General features: G+C 67.9%; 4 protein-coding genes across 5 annotated transcripts in view; 1 reads left to right on the top strand and 3 right to left on the bottom strand.

Annotated features, from left to right (window-relative positions):
* The window catches only part of ACTG1 (actin gamma 1), a 3,030-nt gene extending 2,871 nt beyond the window's left edge, over positions 1-159 (bottom strand). Inside the window, exon 1 of the mRNA XM_064728486.1 lies at positions 19-159. The gene's annotated coding sequence lies outside the window, so the exon portion shown is untranslated. The remainder of the gene's footprint in view (positions 1-18) is intronic.
* A 3,620-nt stretch (positions 160-3,779) lies between these two features.
* On the top strand, positions 3,780-6,819 carry FSCN2 (fascin actin-bundling protein 2, retinal). The gene is made up of 5 exons (XM_064728555.1): positions 3,780-4,602; positions 5,814-5,970; positions 6,057-6,178; positions 6,246-6,413; positions 6,499-6,819. Exons 1-5 carry the CDS (start codon positions 3,780-3,782, stop codon positions 6,702-6,704), a joined length of 1,476 nt encoding a protein of 491 aa, XP_064584625.1. The 3' UTR covers positions 6,705-6,819.
* Positions 6,820-7,110: 291 nt separating this feature from the next.
* Positions 7,111-14,492, bottom strand: FAAP100 (FA core complex associated protein 100). Of its 2 annotated transcripts, XM_064728623.1 has the most exons (10): positions 14,434-14,492; positions 13,548-13,721; positions 12,836-12,954; positions 11,679-12,655; positions 11,000-11,150; positions 9,337-10,091; positions 8,986-9,119; positions 8,291-8,407; positions 7,895-7,981; positions 7,111-7,810 (listed from the first exon to the last, which is right to left on the bottom strand). In XM_064728623.1, the coding sequence occupies exons 2-10, from the start codon at positions 13,710-13,712 to the stop codon at positions 7,673-7,675; spliced, it is 2,643 nt and encodes an 880-aa protein (XP_064584693.1). In that variant the 5' UTR covers positions 13,713-13,721; positions 14,434-14,492; the 3' UTR covers positions 7,111-7,672. The 2 variants fall into 2 exon arrangements, with proteins under 2 accessions (XP_064584693.1, XP_064584692.1); XM_064728622.1 differs by lacking the exon at positions 14,434-14,492 and having other exon boundaries at positions 13,548-14,133.
* A 533-nt stretch (positions 14,493-15,025) lies between these two features.
* Positions 15,026-16,264, bottom strand: LOC135455316 (uncharacterized). Its single transcript, XM_064728441.1, has 3 exons — positions 15,618-16,264; positions 15,358-15,487; positions 15,026-15,252 (listed from the first exon to the last, which is right to left on the bottom strand). Exons 1-3 carry the CDS (start codon positions 16,216-16,218, stop codon positions 15,051-15,053), a joined length of 933 nt encoding a protein of 310 aa, XP_064584511.1. The 5' UTR covers positions 16,219-16,264; the 3' UTR covers positions 15,026-15,050.
* Positions 16,265-16,296: the final 32 nt, after the last annotated feature.

Genomic DNA, 16,296 nt, shown 5'->3' with positions numbered 1-16,296 from the left:
TGCGGGGCCGTGCGGTACCTGCTGCGCGGGGGTCGCTTCTGTGGGCGCTGCGGTGACGGTGCCGCCTGGTCCGCTGCCGCCGGCTGAGTGAGACCGCACGGCTGCCAGCCCCGCGCTTTTATATCCGGGGGCCGAGAGCCCCGCCTCCTCGGCCGAGAACATCGCCATATATGGAGATCTTTCAGAAACAGGCGCTCTCATTGGCTGGCGCGGCCCAGGCCACGTGGGGCGGCTGCCGGGCTGGCCCCGCCCCTCGGCACCCCGGAACCTGCATGGGGCGGGGGGGTGCGGGGGGGGCGACCCCCGGTTCCAGCGGGACCCCCCCGATCCCGGCGGGACCCCCGGGCCGCGCCCCTCCCCGGGCAGCTCCGGAACCCTCCCGGCAGCGCCTCCGGGAGTGCCAGGCCCCCGCGGGCCTGCCCGGGCCTGGCCCCGCACCCCGAACTTGGGACCGCGCCCCCCACCCTGGGCAGCACCGGGCAGCACGTGCACCCCCCTCGGGGCACTGGGACCCCCCCACCCGCGGCACCTGCACTCCCCACGGGCACCGGGACCCCCCTCTCATGGCACCTGCACCCCCACCTGGCCCTGGCACCCCCCGTTACCCACCTGCACCCCCCCAGCCGGGGGTCTTACGCACCCCACCCGTGACACCCACCCGGGACCCCCCAGCCATGGCCTCCACACACAGCACCGGGCTGGGGACCCCCGGTGCAGCCCTGCACCCCCAGGTGACTCTGCGGGTCCCAGAGGTGACAGCTCTGCCCGGGGCACGGCACCCCCAGCCCCGGCTGTGCTGCCCCGCGCCCCCCGCACACCTGGGGTGACATCCCGGTGGCCCCAGGGACACCCCAGTGCAGCCACCCCAGCCCCAGCGCACCCCAGCCAGCCGGGGGGCTCCCCATGCCCGAGCCCCTTCCCCTCGGGGCCCTGTGCCCCCCCTGCCATGGCTGCACCTGTGCGGTGCCAGCCAGGTGAGTGCCCGGGGTCCTGGGTGGGCATGCCAGGAGCAGGCAGCCACGCCCCATGCCAGGTAGCCATGCCCTGTGTCAGGTGCCACAAAGCACATCAGGCAGCCTGGTGCCATCTCAGGTGGGCACACCCTGTGTCAGGTACCATCTCAGGTGGGGACACACTCTGTCAGGTAGCCTAGTGCCATCACAGGTGGGCACACACTGTGCCATGTACCATCGAAGGGGGGCACACACTCTGTCAGGCAGCCAGGTGCCATCTCAGGTGGGCACACCCTGTGCCAGGTAGCCACAGCTGTGCCAGGGGCCCAGTGCCACCCCAGGTGCCCGTGTGCCACCAGGCAGCCATGCACCATGTCCCATTCAAGCAGCCCCACCCCGTGCCAGGCAGCCACACCCCGTGTCAAGCAGCCATGTCGCGTCAGGTAGCCAATGTCCCATGTCACATTAGCCATGGGCCATCCTGAGCAGCCGCCCATCGTGCCAGGTGCTGTGCCAGGTACCCACACGCCGTTCCACAGGCCACCCACGCCAGCTCCTGGTGTCACTCAGGCCCACGGCACTGGTGGCCACCGCTGTCCCCACGTCCCACGGGATTCCCAGCCCTGCCCAACCCTCCCCAGCAGCTCCCGGTGCCACCGGGACGGGTGACACGGGCACTGTCGGGGTGCAGAGGCGACAGCGACCCGGGACGGCCTCGGGGGGTGCCGGGGGTCCTGGAGGGTCCCGTGTTCCCGAGCCGGGCCGTGGTGGGACACGGAGGGCCCGGGGGGGGTCTGGCCTCGGGGGGCCGCGCAGGTGACCCCCGCATCCCCCGTGTCCCCGGGGACATCCCGGCCGCACCCCCCGCCCGGCCACGGCCGGGGCCGCCCCCAGCCGTGACTCAGGGAGGGCAGGGCCGGGCAGGGAGGGGCAGGGGCGGGAGGACCAGGAGGAAAAGGAGGAGGAAGAGGAGGAGGAAGAAGAGGAGGAGGAGGAGGAGGAGGAAGGCACCACCCCCGGCACGCCCCGCCGCCTGGTGTCCGTCTGTCTGTCCGTCCCTCCGTCCGTCCGTCCGTCCGTCCCCGTGCGCAGGGGCGGAGTGAAGGGATGGTGATGGGATGGTGATGGGCGGGTCCCACCTCGCAGGTGCCCGATTCCCCTCCTGATCCCCCACCGGACCCCCCGAGCCCCTGCCCTGGATGGGCACCAGGAGGGGCTCCCCCCATCAGAGCCCCGACACCCTCTGACCCCCACCCCAAGACCCTGCCTGACCCCCCGGGTGTGTGGGGCACAGCTGAACCCCCCTCCCCCCTTCCCCTCTGGCAGCCCCCCACCATTATTGTGCGCTGGGGACCCCCTCTGGCAGCCCAGCACCCCCATTTTCCATCCTGGTGTTGGACGGAAACCGGGGGATCACCCATCCGGAGGGGACACCCACACCGAGAGGTCGCCCACCCCAGCCCCCTGCGGGGTTGTCACAAGCACGTCCGGTCCCGGCAGCCCTCAGTGGGGAGGGGTCCGGCTGTCCCCAGGCCGGGGGGACACAGGGACACGCTGTGCCTGTGGGGCAGCGCCCAGGGCCCCCCCGAGGGGAACCTGACCCCGCCGGGGGTGGCGGGGGGGCCGGCATGTATAAATGCCGCTCCCGGCCGCGCTGCCGGGCAGGTGCCGGCGGGCACCCACCGAGAGCCCCGCGGCCCCCCCGGGCCCCCCGGGACCCTGACCCATTTATTCCCCCCTCGGCGGGCCCCGAAAGCCGAGCCGGCTCCGTTTCGGGGGTCAGTTACAGCGGGCGGGCGGGCGCGGCTCGGGTGTCGCAGCTCGGGGGGCCTCGGCACCCCCCGGCGCGGGCAGCGCCAGCCCAGCATGAAAAAGTCATGAGCAACCAAAGCTGGGGCTGTGTGCGGGAACAATAACCGGGCACCGGGCTGACACCGGAGCCGCAGGGCCCGGGGGACGGCGGCGGGAGCCGGAGCGGCACCGCCACGGCACGGCCGGACCCCGGCACGGGGGTCGGGACAATTCGGGGGGCCTGGCTGGTGACAGAGCCCGTCCCCATCTGTCCCCCAGTAGAGCGTGGGCGAGGACGGGGATCCCAGCAGGGCTGGGGTTGAAGTGGGGACTGTCCCCTCCTTTCCCCTACCCCGCTGTCCCCTCCTGTCCCCATCCCCTCCTGTCCCCCCCAAAGGGCCGGACCCTCTTCGGACCCTCATCTCTGCCATGAGCTCCGGGCGGGCTCAGCCCCGAAGGAGCCCACGCCCCTCGGGGGCGTCCGTGACCCCGATCCACAGCTGCAGGAGGGATTTGGGGCCACAGGACAGATGGAGGCCAAGGGCCCCAAAGCAGGATAAAAGGTTTACACTAATCAAAATGCCTGGCTAATTGGAAAAGGCGCTTAGGGGCTGGCCGGGAGGCGGCGCGGCTGGAGGTGACCCGCTGCTGAATCAGAGGGGCCGGTAACCTTAACCCGCCGGCATCGGAACGGATACGCCGGCCCGGATCGGGTTCCCACCCAAGTTTTCCACCCGCGGCTCCGCCACAGCACGACGGGGCCGCGGCGAGGGACGGTGGCGTGGCCGGGGGCTGCCGCGGTGCCCCCTCGCCCGGGCGCCCCCGGTGCCCATCGCAAGCCGGCCGCTCTCTAATCCCACCCGCGGGTGACCGAACGGGTCTCAGCCCCCTCGGGGCCCCGTCTCCCTCCGTGGGTCCCGGGCAGCGCAGCCGCCCCTGCCGCGGGCGCTCCGTCCGGCCCCGCCGCGACGCCCGGGCTCGGCAGCGCCGGGGAGCCCCCGCCGGCCCCCGGGGGCCGCCCCGCCTCGGCGGAAGATGCCAACGAATGGGATCCACCAGGTGCTGAAGATCCAGTTCGGGCTGATCAACTGCGAGAGCCGCTACCTGACGGCGGAGAGCTTCGGCTACAAGGTGAACGCCTCGGCGCCCAGCCTCAAGCGCAAGCAGATCTGGACGCTGGAGCAGGATGAAGCCGACAGCTCCATCGTCTTCCTCAAGAGCCACCTGGGCCGCTACCTGGGCGCCGACAAGGACGGCAAGGTGCGCTGCGAGGCGGAGCAGCCGGGCCGGGACGAAGGCTTCAGCATCATCACGCAGTCGGACGGGCGCTGGGCGCTGCAGTCGGCCCCGCACCGGCGCTTCTTCGGCGGCCGCGAGGACCGCCTGTCCTGCTTCGCCCCCAGCGTGACCGAGGGCGAGCTCTGGACCGTGCACCTGGCCATGCACCCCCAGGCCAACCTGCTGAGCGTCAGCCGCCGCCGCTACGCGCACCTGAGCGCCCACGAGGACGAGATCGCCACCGACAGCAACCTGCCGTGGGGCGTGGACGCGCTCATCACGCTCTGCTTCCAGGACAAGAAGTACAGCCTGCGCACGGCCGACGAGCGCTACCTGCGCTGCGATGGCACCCTGGTGCCCGAGCCCGGCGCCGGCACCGGCTACACCCTCGAGTTCAAGGCGGGCAAGCTGGCGTTCAAGGACTGCGACGGGAAGTACCTGGCGCCCACCGGACCCACCGGCACCCTCAAATCCGGCCGCAGCTCCAAGCCGGGCAAAGATGAACTCTTTGACCTGGAGGAGAGTCACCCCCAGGTGGTGTTCACGGCGGCCAATGGCAGATATGTCTCCATCCGGCAGGGTAAGAGCTCCCCACACCCGCTCCCTGCCCACCCAGGGACCCCACAGCTCTGTGGGAGCACCCTTGGGACCCCCACCCTGGGGCAGACCCCATAGCAGCAACCCCATAGGGCTGTGCTTACCTGGGGGGATCCTACAGCCACATCCTGGGGACATGGGGAACCCCAGCCTGGCTGCTGGAGAGGGACACGGGGGTCCTGTGTGCCTGGGGGGCTGAGGTCAGTGAGCATGGAGTGGGAGCAGCTGGGGGGGAAGGCGTGGGTGTGTGTGTACACACGTGTGTGCACGTGCAGGGCTCTGTGTGTGTGTGTGTGAACACGTGCAGGGGTGTAGGTGTGCACAGGTGTGTACGTGCACACACACACACACACACAGGTGTGTCACACTCCGTGCAGCATCCACAGGGTCACACGTGTGCCTGTGCAGGCCACACACGATGCCCTGTGTGCACACACGTGTGTAGAGCCAGCAGATGTGACCACAGGTGAGCAGAACCCCTTGTTGGAGACCCAAGGGACCCCATTCGCCCCCAGGTGCCCCCCAGGGATGGTGCCACCCCTGTGCCAAGCAGCTTAGTGCCGGGTGACGAGGGGGACCAGCTATAAATAGGGGTTTGTGACCAGATGGACACGGCGGTGACAAGCTGATTAACCAGCCCAATTAGCACAATTGTTCGCAGGAGGATTTGGGGGCAGGGGAGGGTGCCCGTGGTGGTGATGGGTGGGGTGGGACAATGGCTGCAATGGGATTGGTCCTGCTGGCCAGAGCAGGATCGCTGCCAATGGCCACAGCAGGATCAGTGACCGTGGACAGAGTGGCTTTGGTGACAGGAGCCAACAGAGTGGAACCGATACCCATGGCTGGAACAGGATGGGTGCCAATGGCTGGAATGGGACAGTGACAATGGGCTGGGCTGGAACTGGTCCTGATGGCCTGAGTGGGACTGGTGACAATGGCTCAGTGGGATCAGTGCCTGTGGCTGGGCTGGGATTGGTGACAATGGACACAGCGGGGTCACTGATGATGAATGGAGCAGGACCGGTGCCAACTAGTGCCAAAGTGGGATCGGTGACCATGGCCAGACTGAGGCTGCTGCCCAGGGCCAGGACAGGACCAGTGCCAGTCGCTGGACCTGGAGTGGCGCTGGTGGCTGGAGCGTGACCAGTGCCCATGTCCAGAGCAGGCCCAGCACCAACCTCCACTCTCCCCCAGGTGTGAATGTCTCAGCAAACCAGGACGAGGAGCTGAACCACGAGACCTTCCAGCTGCAGATCGACCGTGACACCAACAAGTGCAGCCTCCACACCAACACCGGCAGCTACTGGACCCTGGTGGCCCACGGGGGCATCCAGGCTGTGGCCACCGAAATGTGAGTGAGGCTGCAGCGTAGGGTGGAGGGATGATGTGAGGGGGTGACATAGGCACCCCTAATTCACGCTGTCCCTCTGCCACCAGCGCTGCCAACACCATGTTTGACATCGAGTGGCGCGGGCGGCGCGTGGCCCTGCGCGCCAGCAACGGCCGCTACGTGTGCACCAAGAGGAACGGGCAGCTGGCGGCCGTCAGCGACACTGTGGGTGAGTGCTGGGGGGCACGGGGGGGACCGGGGGTGCCCCGGGGTGCTGAGGGCTGCGTGCTGCGCAGGGGAGGACGAGGAGTTCACTCTGAAGCTGATCAACCGGCCCATGCTGGTGCTGCGGGGCGAGCACGGCTTCGTCTGCTACCACCGGGGCTCCAACCTGCTCGACTCCAACCGCTCCGTCTACGACGTCTTCCACATCACCTTCAGCGACGGCGCCTACCAGATCCAAGGTGGGTGGGCTGGGGGGGGCTGTGGGGTGGGTGGGTGGCCCTGGGGGTCACTGACCTGCACTGACACCCCCGGGGCTCCCCGCAGGCCAGGGGGGCAAGTACTGGTACGTGGCGAGCAGCGGCTCGGTGTGCAGCGACGGGGACCTGTCCGAGGATTTCTTCTTCGAGTTCCGGGAGCGGGGCCGCGTGGCCATCAAAGGGAAGAACGGGCGGTACCTGCGCGGGGACCCCGCGGGGACCCTGCGCGCCGACAGCGAGTCCGTGCTGCGGGCCACGCTCTGGGAGTACTGAGCCACCCCCGGAGCCCCCCCCGCGGCCACCCCCCTGTCCCTGTCCCTGGCAATGCGGGGTGGTGGCAGCTGTGTCCCCCCCCCGCGACTCACGGCATTAAAGTCACCTGGATCATCACACCGAGGCACCAGCGCGTCCTCCTTCCCATGGAGATCCAGCCCTGCTTCCCTCCCAGGAGCGCACAGACCCCGTGGAAGGGGCTGATCCGGGGGGCAGGGGGATGCAGGGACCCCCGGGGTGCCACACGGGATGGGGGGGTCAGCAAAGCAAAGCCACAGCCGGCAGGAGCCCGAGGGGGCAGCTCCTCTGCCAGGCTGGGGGAGCAGGGGGTGGCAGTGGGAGACCCCCACCCCGAGAGCTGCCAGGACCCTCGGGAGGACGGAAAGGAACAGAGCCAGGCACGGGGTGAGCAACAGGATCGTTTTTATGGCAGACGACAGAGTTACAGACAGTGGAGAGGTGCGGGAGGGGCCGCGGCCGGACCACGCCGCACCAGCATGGAGATACGAGATCATTTATAGAAACAACGGGGGAGCGGAGACCCCCTCCCCTGCCCAGCAGAAAACGGGGCTCCCCCGGGCACAGCACCCTGTTTGTCCTGATCCTGAAGGCGGCTCGGGGGGCTCAGCCCGCGGCCGGCCCGGCTCGGCTCGGCTCGGCACGGCCACTACACTACCACGGATCCACAAGACAGCGCGGCCCCGGGGGGCTGCCCCGGCCTGGCCGGGCTGGGGGGCGGCGGGGCAGGGCTGGGCCAGCCCAGGAGCCCCCGCTCCGCCACCGGAGCCCCGAGACGCCCCCGGTGCTGCCGACAACACGACCACGAAACACGCACAGACACACCCCCCGCCGGACCGGCCACCGGCCCCGCCCCTGCTCTGGTGGGCTGGGGTGAGGTGGGATGGGGGGCTCTCCCGCGGGCCCCCACCCCGGCCGGCGGGGTTTGGGGCGGGCTGGCCGCCCCCCGCTCACAGCAGGACCAGGCTGGGGTTCCGCAGCTGCCGGTAGATGTTCAGGAGCTTCTCGGTGGCCGTGGCAGAGCCCTCAGCCCCGTCCCCAGCCAGGCTGGGCTGGTCCCGGAGGGTCTGCGCCTCCTTCAGCAGCATCTGCGGGAGCGGGGCCGGGTGAGGGACCGGCTGGGGGTGGGGTCCCCACGGGGAGGGAGGGAGGGAGGGGATCGGGGGGCTCACCTCGTGGTTGGCCTGGATCTGACGCAGGTACTGCATGCGGAGGTCGGGGGGGCCCGAGCCCTGCGCCGCCTGCTCCAGCACCAGCGCCTGTGCCAGGCAGGGAGGGAGGCAGGGAGGGGCTGGCAGCTACCAGCCCCAGGACCCCAAACCAGGGACCCCATCCAGGAACCCCAGCTCCGGACTCCCACCTTGACCACAGCAGCAGCCCCCAGACCCTGGGAGTCCCATCCTTGGGAATTCCCAATCTCAGGGCAGCCCAAACCCCACATCTGGCACCCCCAGATGCTGGTGCTGGTCTGTCACACCATGGCACCATAGAAACACCCCCCACTGCAGCCCAGGCTCCATCCCAGGGGGTTTGGGGTCACTTGGGGTGCCCCTGGCCCAGGGGGGTACCTGTATGCGCCGGATGACGGCGTGGTGTGTCCTGCACATGTGGGCCAGGGATGGGCTCTCCATCAGGATCTCCACAGCCTGGATGGGACCTGCAGGGCTCAGGTCATTCATGGCCACCTGGACAGCGAGAGCAGTGTCACTGCCAGGGGGCCAGAGCCCCTCCCCACAGGCACCAGGTTCCCCAGAAGGTTCCAGACACCCCCAAACCCTCCCATCCTCCCAGGAGCAGTTGTCCCCAGCCTGGTGCTACCAGGTGAGCCCTGGCAGAATGAACACTGTCACTCATCACCCTGGGGACATCTGAGCTCTCAGGTGCAAATCCACCTGTGCCAGGTACCTGGAGGCCCCTCAGGGGTCAGGCAGGAGAGCTGGGCAGAAATCTCTATTTTCCCTGTGCCTTTAGAGGGGAATTCTGCATGGGGTGGATTTACAACCCAAACCCAAATCCCAGTGCATTTTCTAGAACCAAAGAAATGGGAACATGTGGAGAGGGAGGGAAATAACCACAGCCTTTGGGAAGCCCAGGGTTGGGAGAATGGACTGGGAATGCTGCCTGTGCAGCCCAGAGGAGGGGACAGAATGGCATGGCCATGCCCCCACTCATCTCCCTGACCCCAGGAAGGAGCTGGCTTTGTGGGATGGAGCTTCCCTGCAGGCTGACCCATTCCTTGGCTCAGGGCTAACCCATTCCTTGCCTCTCTGACGAGCAGCTGGACGTGGGCACCGTCGGGTGCCGTGCCACACACCGATGCCACCTCCGTGCTCAGCGCCTCGGCCCCGGGGTTCTCAGCCAGCAGCCAGCGCAGGGTGGCACAGCAAAGTGGGACATCTGGGGACCAAAGCACAGAGCAGAGATGTGACACTGCTGACAGCGTGTGCCTGAGACAGGCCCTGAGGGGGCAGGGGTAACAGAGGACCACCCCACATTGGGACACGCAGAGTTGTGCCACTGCCACATGTGCCAAGGCTGTGCTGGGGGCAGTGGGGTCACACAGCCCTCTGTGCCCAAGGGAGGGGCTGTGACAGTGCCACCCTGCCAGACCCACCTGTTTCCGAGGTTTTGAGAGCACTTTTCAGCAGCTCCGAGGACACCCGGATGGACGCTGCCGAGGGGGGCAGGCTCTCCTCTGCCGGGCTTTTCCCCTCCTCGGGCTCAGTCTGTTCCCGGGACACTTTGAGGAAGGTCTCCACAGGGTCTGAGGGGGCAGGGGGGGCGCTGGGCCCGGGGGGGCTGCTCCCGAAACGGAGGCACTGGAGCATGTCAATGGTGCATTGGCTGAGGGGCAGGCAGATGCCCTCCCTGTCCGGGGACAGCAGGGGCGAGTCGTCGGGCAGGAAGTCATCCAGGTCCTCGGAGGAGTCGGAGCCACTGCCCAAAATATCCCTCAAACTGTAGTAGAGGGCACAGGAGATGGTCAGAGGCAGGTCCAGCTTGGTGTCGGCAGCGGGGCCGAGGGGCAGCGTCAGCTCCCGCTTGTTGCCAGGGAGCAGCTGGTCAATGGGGAAGGTGAAGGTGGTGGCCGAATCCATGGATTCCTCCTCTAAGGCACAGGGGCTGGCCAGGAGCTGGACACAGAGGGTCCAGCCCTCCTCCAGGCTGTACTCGCTGCAGTTCTCCAGCAAGCAGGAGATGGTGACGGTGTCCTGGAGCAGGAGGCAGCTCCAGTTGGCAGTGACGGTGCAGGCGATGGGCTTGTGGCCCTCCTGGCTGGAGAGCAGCGCCGCGCTCACGTTCATCACCTGGTTCAGGCTGGCCAGGGCTCGGTTCCTCTGGTCCACAGCTTTCTTCAGGAAGGACACTCTGCAAGGACAGTGTGACAGGGATGGAACAACGGGAGGGACACCGGGATGGCGCTGTGCTGCCAAGCTGAGCTGCTCCTGGCATGATCCCACCACAGAAAACTGCCAGCTTCTCTGCCATGGCAGCACAGATCCATGTTCCATCAGAGCTGAGCCTGTGCAGTGGCTCTGGACAGCCAGACCTCAGGAATCCCCCTGTGGATGGAGGATGGAGGGGGGCTCACCCACAGCCCCTCCCCACACAGCCAGCCACGGAGGATGGAGGCATGTGCCTGCCCTGCCTGTCACTGCCGCCTTGGCACGCGTGGCAGGCGCCTGGCACCCTGCCTGTGCCACCTTCTGCTGCCATGGCTGCCGCTGCCAGCCCGCCCACGGCACCGGGGGTGGCTGTGCCATGGGAGGGGGCTGCCCTCAAACACTGGTTTTATATTATCGAGCCTGGGGGGGCTTCCTGGCCAGGAAAGGTAAATGCTGGAGTGGTTTTCCAAGAGAAAAGCTTGAGGAGACATGGGGGTGTTCGGCCTGGAGAAAAAAAGGCTCCAGAGAGACATTAGGGCCCCTTGCAGTGCCTAAAGGGGCTCCAAGGGAGCTGGAGAGGTACTTTGGACAAGGGCCTGGAGTGAGGGATAATAGGAATGGCTTCCCACTGCCAGAGAGCAGGGTTAGATGGGATATTGGGAAGGAATTGTTCTCTCTGAGGGTGGGCAGACCCTGGCACAGGGTGCCCAGAGAAGCTGTGGCTGCCGCTGGATCCCTGGATATGTCACAGGTGGATTGGATGCACCCTGGGATAGTGGAAGGTGTCCCTGCCCATGGGGGTGGAATGGGATGAGCTCTAAGGTGTCTCTTACCCAAACCATAATTACTGGCAATGACCTGCACAACCCCCAGCTTTGGTGCCACCTTTACCTCTCTGAGGTGTCCCCAATCCCCGACAGCAGCTCCTTGATCCTCCGGCCGATCTCAGCTGGGGTCAGCTCCACGTCCGGCTCCTCGGGGCTGCACAGCCCACAGGACACGAGGCGGCCCTTGGCCGACAGGGCCAACAGCTCCGACTCCCCTGCAGGCACAGACGGGGGGTCAGGGGCCAGGAAGGGAGCAGGGCCTTCCTGGATGGCTGAGGTGGGGGGCACAGGGAGCAGCGTGGCACTGCCTCCCCAAGGCAGTGGGATGTGATGGAGACAGACATGGATCACCACAGCACAGCCTGCTCACACACAGAGCTCTGAGAGGGGACAACACGCTGTGCCTGCCATCCCCCGCCAAGGCCAGCAGCACCCAGCTGTCACACAGGGGCTCTGCTGGTGGCACAGGCTCTGTGCACAGCCAGTCCAGAGGCACACTGAACACCTCATTTTGGAGGGAGCCTGATCCGAGCCTGGGGCTGTCCCACAGCTGCCAGGGCTGGCCACCTCCTGCAATGCCAAGCTGAGGCACTGGGAATGAGCAGGGACAAGCAGGAATCACAATGCACAGGAACAACTTACAAAACCAAGGCGAACCAACAAGGATGAAAGATGGAGCCCCACCCACCCCACACAGAGCTGGATAGAGGAGAGGTGAGATCCCACCCTGCTGCCCCCAGTACCTTCCGAGGCCCGGGAGGACAAGGAAAGCGCCACCACGCTACAGATACTCAGGCTGGCCGGGGACAGCACGGGGGGCAGCACGCCGGCGCCGCTCTCCGTGTCCTCGGGGTCCGAGGAGTCGCCCGCCCAGTCCAGGTCCACGGCGGAGATGTCGGAGTGGGTGCTGTAGTACATGCGGGAGCCGCTGCCGCAGGCCGCGCACAGGATGGGGCCCCGCAGGTAATACTCCCTGAGCTCGGGCACCGTGGCCTCCTCCCGCTGATCCGCCTTCACCGCCACCATCTTCCCGTAGTGGCCCACGGCCACCACGCAGTCACAGCCGGGCTCGCCCGCGGGCGCCTCGGTGTCGGTGTCGTCGTCGTTGTCGTCGTCGTCGTCGTGTCCATGCCGCCCGGTGCGCAGCGCCCCGATGAACACGATGGGCTCCTCCAGGTGGTGCAGGATCTTCACGGGCGGCGCCGGCGTGGACACGTCGCGGCAGCCGTCGGCGGCGGGCGAGGAGCTGAGGGCTTTGAGGGGCACGGAGCAGAGCTGCCCGTCCGGGAAGCCGCACAGGATCATGGGCGACTCCAGCATGGCCACGTCGATGCCGAAGAGGAGGCTGAAGAGGGGCTCCTCCAGCACGAAGCCCCCCGAGCACCAGAGCCCCTGGGTGCCGGGCGCGGCCGCGCAGCACAGCACGGGCAGGAAGCAGGAGGGCGGCGCGTCCCCTGCACCATCCCCAGGAGGGCTCCCGGGGCAGAACTCCACCTGGCTGACCTGCCGGTACGGGGGCCCGTCCTGCTCCGGGCGCGGCAGCTCGTGCAGCCGCATCCACCACTTGCCCTCGTCCTGGGCCAGCGTGATGACGAAGGTGCTGAGCAGGGTGAACATGCTCAGGCTGGCGTCGGGGAAGATGCAGGCGTCCGCTTCCACCGGGAAGACGCCGGAGGGGCCGTTGCTTTCTTGGCCGTCGCCGTCCGTCTGCTCCATTAACCTTTGGGAAAACAGGCAAGAGCTCAGAGCCAAGGCGAGGGGAGAAGCCAGCGTGTGCCTTGGCCGCCTCTTTGCCCGGCCCTGGGAAGTGAGCTCCTGCAGGAGAGCTTTTAGCACGGGCAGAGACGGATCCAGAGCCTGACAGGCAGGGCAGCCCTGGGATGGGGTCACCCCTGCTCACCTGCTCTGCTGCTCCAGGGACACGCAGTAGATCCCGCTGTGGGCACACAGGATGTAGAGCTGCCGGGGCTGGGGCAGCAGCTCCACGTGCCACACCTGGTCGGGGCAGCGGAACACAGCCTGGCAGGGGGGACACAACCAAATGTCACCTCCCACGGCACCCGCGGGGGCGGCAGGGACAAGGCGGCTCCCTGCAGAGGGGGATCCAAAGCGGTTTCCAGGGACACAGGGATCCCTGGGCAGCGCCCAGCTGGGTGTTCCCGGGCTGGGGGGTGGGAGAGGGGCTGAGGCAGCCTGTCATTCCCGCTCCCTGAGGGGAAGGAAAACAGGGAGCAGGGTACGTGCTCTACTTTGCCGAGCGGGAGCGCAGTGTGGGAGGCAGATCCCGCTCGTACAGCGGTGGATTTCTTAGAAATGGTAATCAGAACAAATTAACAAAGGCAGCAGCGTGTCAGTCAGGGCGCTGTGACAGTGGGGACAGCAGCCAGGCCTGGGGGAGAGGGGAGAGAAGCCCCTGTGCAGTCTGTGTGTCCCACAGGACTGGGAGAGGAGCCAGCTGGCAGCACCCCCAAACCCCAACAAACCCCAAAGAAAAGAGTGCTGCTTGTAGGGTTTGTTTGTTGGATGCTGACAGAGGGAATCCAGGGATAGGGAAAGGGGTGTCCCCACGGGATGGGGGGCACAGTGAACCCCCACCCCACCGAGCCCCTCACCTTGAGCACTTTGCCCTCCTGGTCGTACACGTAGACGAACTCGGTGCCGTTGGAGAGGTAGATCTCGTTCTCGTGGCACAGCACCCGCGGCTTGCCCGCCACCAGCCCCCCCACCGGGCAGCAGAATCCGGCCAGGTAATCCACCCTGTGCCCCACCTGCGCCATGGTGCCGGCCTGGGGGCGTGGGGAGGGGGCACCAAGGGTGTGAGGGGCTGAGCCGGGACCCCCGAGCGGTGGGTAATGTGTGCTGACACAGCCCTGCAGACCCCTGTCCCCCACAGCCTCTTCTCCCCCCAATGAGACCCTCAGGCCCAGCCCCACAAGCAGCCCCCTCCCAAACATCAACCTCAGCTCCCCAGTCCCACCTCCACGGCCCCCAGACCCACCCAGATCACACTCCTTGTACCCCAGACTCATCCCCGACTACCCCACATCACAGTCCTTGTATCCCACACCCACCCCCGACTACCCCACATCACGGTCCTTGTACCCCAGACCCCCTAGACCCCCCTACATCACAGTCCTTGTACCCCAGACCCTCCAGACCCACCCCAGACCCCCCACATCACAGTCCTTATACCCCAGACCACCCCCGACCCCCCCACATCACAGTCCTTGTACCTCAGACGCCCCCCGACCCCCCAAGATCACAGTCCTTGCACCTCAGACGCCCCCCGACACACCCCCATCACATGCCTTGTACCCCATACCCTGTCCCACAGCCCCCCCATACTGAGACCCCCCCAGCCCCTCCCCAAGCCCAGCTCCCCTGGCAGCCCCCCACCCCGGACCCATCCCCGCCCAGCCCGCAGCCCCCCACCCAAACCCCCGCCCCTCTCCCCCCCATCCCGCCCCCCCCAATCCCTCCCGGAGGGGCCGCGGGTACCGGGCGGGGGGCGCGGGCGGCTCCGCTTTACGGCTGCGCGGCGGCCGCCGCAATGGGCGGGGGGGAGTTTACGACAGGCCGTAAAGCGGCGCGGGGCGGGGAGGCGGTACCGGGGGTCGGTACCGGGAGGGGAGGGACCCCCGCCCCATGAGTGAGCCCCCCATCCCGGGGTCGGTACCGGGAGAGAAGGCATCTCCGCCCCATGAGTGATCCCCCCCATCCCGACACGGTGGGAGAAAAGAGCGAGGCGGTGCTGGCGACAGCGGCTTTATTGATAGAGAGAGAGAGAGGGGCCGGGTGCGACCCCCGAGGGGGGGCAGAGACCCCCCCCGAGCTGACCCTGACCCACGGGGATGGACCCGCAAAAGTCTGGCTGAGCCCCCAGGCGATGACCCTGAGCCCCCCGGCTTGAGACCCCCCCCAAGTGATAACCCTGAGCCCCCCGGCTTCAGACCCCCAAGCGATGACCCTGAGCCCCCCAGCCTGAGCCTCCCCCAGTGATGTGTCTGCCCCCCGTTTTACTGAAACCCTCCCAAAGTGATGCCTCCCGTCTGAGCCCCCCCAGCCCTGCCCCTGTCCCCCAGCCTGGCCGAGCCCCGGGCCCGGGCGGGGGTCTCTCACGGCGGGGTCCCGGGGGCCCTCCGGGGGTTTTGGGGGACCCCTCCCCGGCGCGGGGGCCCTGCAGCGCCCCGGGCCCGGCTCAGCTGCTCCACGGAGGCTTCGAGGTGGGCGAAGCGATCCGAGAGCCGGCCCAGCTGCTCCTTCAGGCCGCGGAAATCCCGGTACAGCTCATCCAGGGCTCCCGAGAGCGCCGGGATCCTGCGGGAGCGGCGCCGTGAGGGCAGGGACTCCCAGAAATCCAGCAAGGACCCCAGAAATCCCCGACGGACCCCAAATACCCCCCCAGGGACCCCGGCCCCTCACCGGCCGTAGTCGGGCAGCACGGTCTGGTGGTCGGACATCAGCAGGTTCCTCAGCTGGGAGGTGATGGCGAATTTCCAGTTGTCCAGCACCAGCGTCAGGTTGGCGCAGCCCTTCGCCGGGGGTCTCTGGGCTGCAAGGGGCGGGCTGGCACCACGAGCAGCCCCCAGGAGCACCCAGCCCCTGAGCCCGGCCCCACAGCCCGGCCGTTCCCCGTGCCCAGCCCCGGTGCGAAGGGGTCCCGAGGGTGGGAAGGGAATTACCGTCAGCTCCATCGTCCCACGGCGCCGGCCGGCGGCCCGGCCTGGCCGCGCAGCCCAGAGCGGCGAGCAGCAGCAGGAGCAGCAGCCGGGCCATGTCCCCGTGTCCCCCGGGGCTGCTGTCCCTCCCCAGGGCAGGCGCCACCTCCCCGGCCCCGCTGCCGCGGCCGCTCGCCGGGCTGCGCTCCCCGCTCTGGCTCCCGCCGCTCCCGCTCCCCCTGCTCCAGCCTGGGGCTGGCACCGGGCCCGGCCGCACGCGGCTCCGGGGCTGATTGCAAACAGACCGCGGACACAGCCCGGACACACAGCCCCGGCGGAATGCGGAGCGGCCCGGCCCGGCGCGGCCGTGATGGAGTGCAGGTGGCACGGCCCCGGTTCCCGCGGGGAATGAGGAGCGTCCCGGCAGGTGACAAAGCACGGGAGGCTGTGTCCCCCTGTTCCAGCTGGGAACACGGAGCATCCTGGTCCCATCCTGGCACAGATGACACAGCAGAGGTGGCACCGTGCTGGGGCACAGTGTCCCCACATTCCCATCGGGAACAGAGCCAGCCTCACCCGAGGTGACAGAGTGCAGGAGACAGTGATGGGACACAAGGTTCCCCATATTCCACTGGGAACACAGAACATCCCAGCTCCACCCGAGGTTACAGAGTGCAGGAGACAGAAGTTGGACACAGGGTTC

Source organism: Zonotrichia leucophrys, chromosome 18 (assembly GCF_028769735.1).
Source record: "Zonotrichia leucophrys gambelii isolate GWCS_2022_RI chromosome 18, RI_Zleu_2.0, whole genome shotgun sequence".
In the NCBI taxonomy this organism is placed as follows: Eukaryota; Metazoa; Chordata; class Aves; order Passeriformes; family Passerellidae; genus Zonotrichia; species Zonotrichia leucophrys.
The sequence above is the reverse complement of the archived record's forward strand: the minus strand, read 5'-3'. Positions and strand labels throughout refer to the sequence as shown.

What these genes read in the sequence shown, in the direction of transcription:
- FSCN2 (XM_064728555.1), top strand. Translation starts at nt 3,780, where the DNA reads ATGCCAACGAATGGGATCCACCAGGTGCTGAAGATCCAGTTCGGGCTG. An exon ending in GGCCGTCAGCGACACTGTGG is followed by an intron (nt 6,179 to 6,245) that starts GTGAGTGCTGGG and finishes CGTGCTGCGCAG; the next exon opens with GGGAGGACGAGGAGTTCACT. An exon ending in CGGCGCCTACCAGATCCAAG is followed by an intron (nt 6,414 to 6,498) that starts GTGGGTGGGCTG and finishes GGCTCCCCGCAG; the next exon opens with GCCAGGGGGGCAAGTACTGG.
- FAAP100 (XM_064728622.1), bottom strand. Translation starts at nt 13,964, where the DNA reads ATGAGTCTGGGGTACAAGGAGTGTGATCTGGGTGGGTCTGGGGGCCGT. An exon ending in TCCAGCTGCTCGTCAGAGAG is followed by an intron (nt 8,408 to 8,985) that starts GCAAGGAATGGG and finishes CTCGCTGTCCAG; the next exon opens with GTGGCCATGAATGACCTGAG. An exon ending in CCGTCATCCGGCGCATACAG is followed by an intron (nt 7,982 to 8,290) that starts GTACCCCCCTGG and finishes TGCCTGGCACAG; the next exon opens with GCGCTGGTGCTGGAGCAGGC.
- LOC135455316 (XM_064728441.1), bottom strand. Translation starts at nt 16,218, where the DNA reads ATGGGGAACCTTGTGTCCCATCACTGTCTCCTGCACTCTGTCACCTCG. An exon ending in GTGGGACGATGGAGCTGACG is followed by an intron (nt 15,488 to 15,617) that starts GTAATTCCCTTC and finishes CGCCCCTTGCAG; the next exon opens with CCCAGAGACCCCCGGCGAAG. An exon ending in GTGCTGCCCGACTACGGCCG is followed by an intron (nt 15,253 to 15,357) that starts GTGAGGGGCCGG and finishes CCGCTCCCGCAG; the next exon opens with GATCCCGGCGCTCTCGGGAG.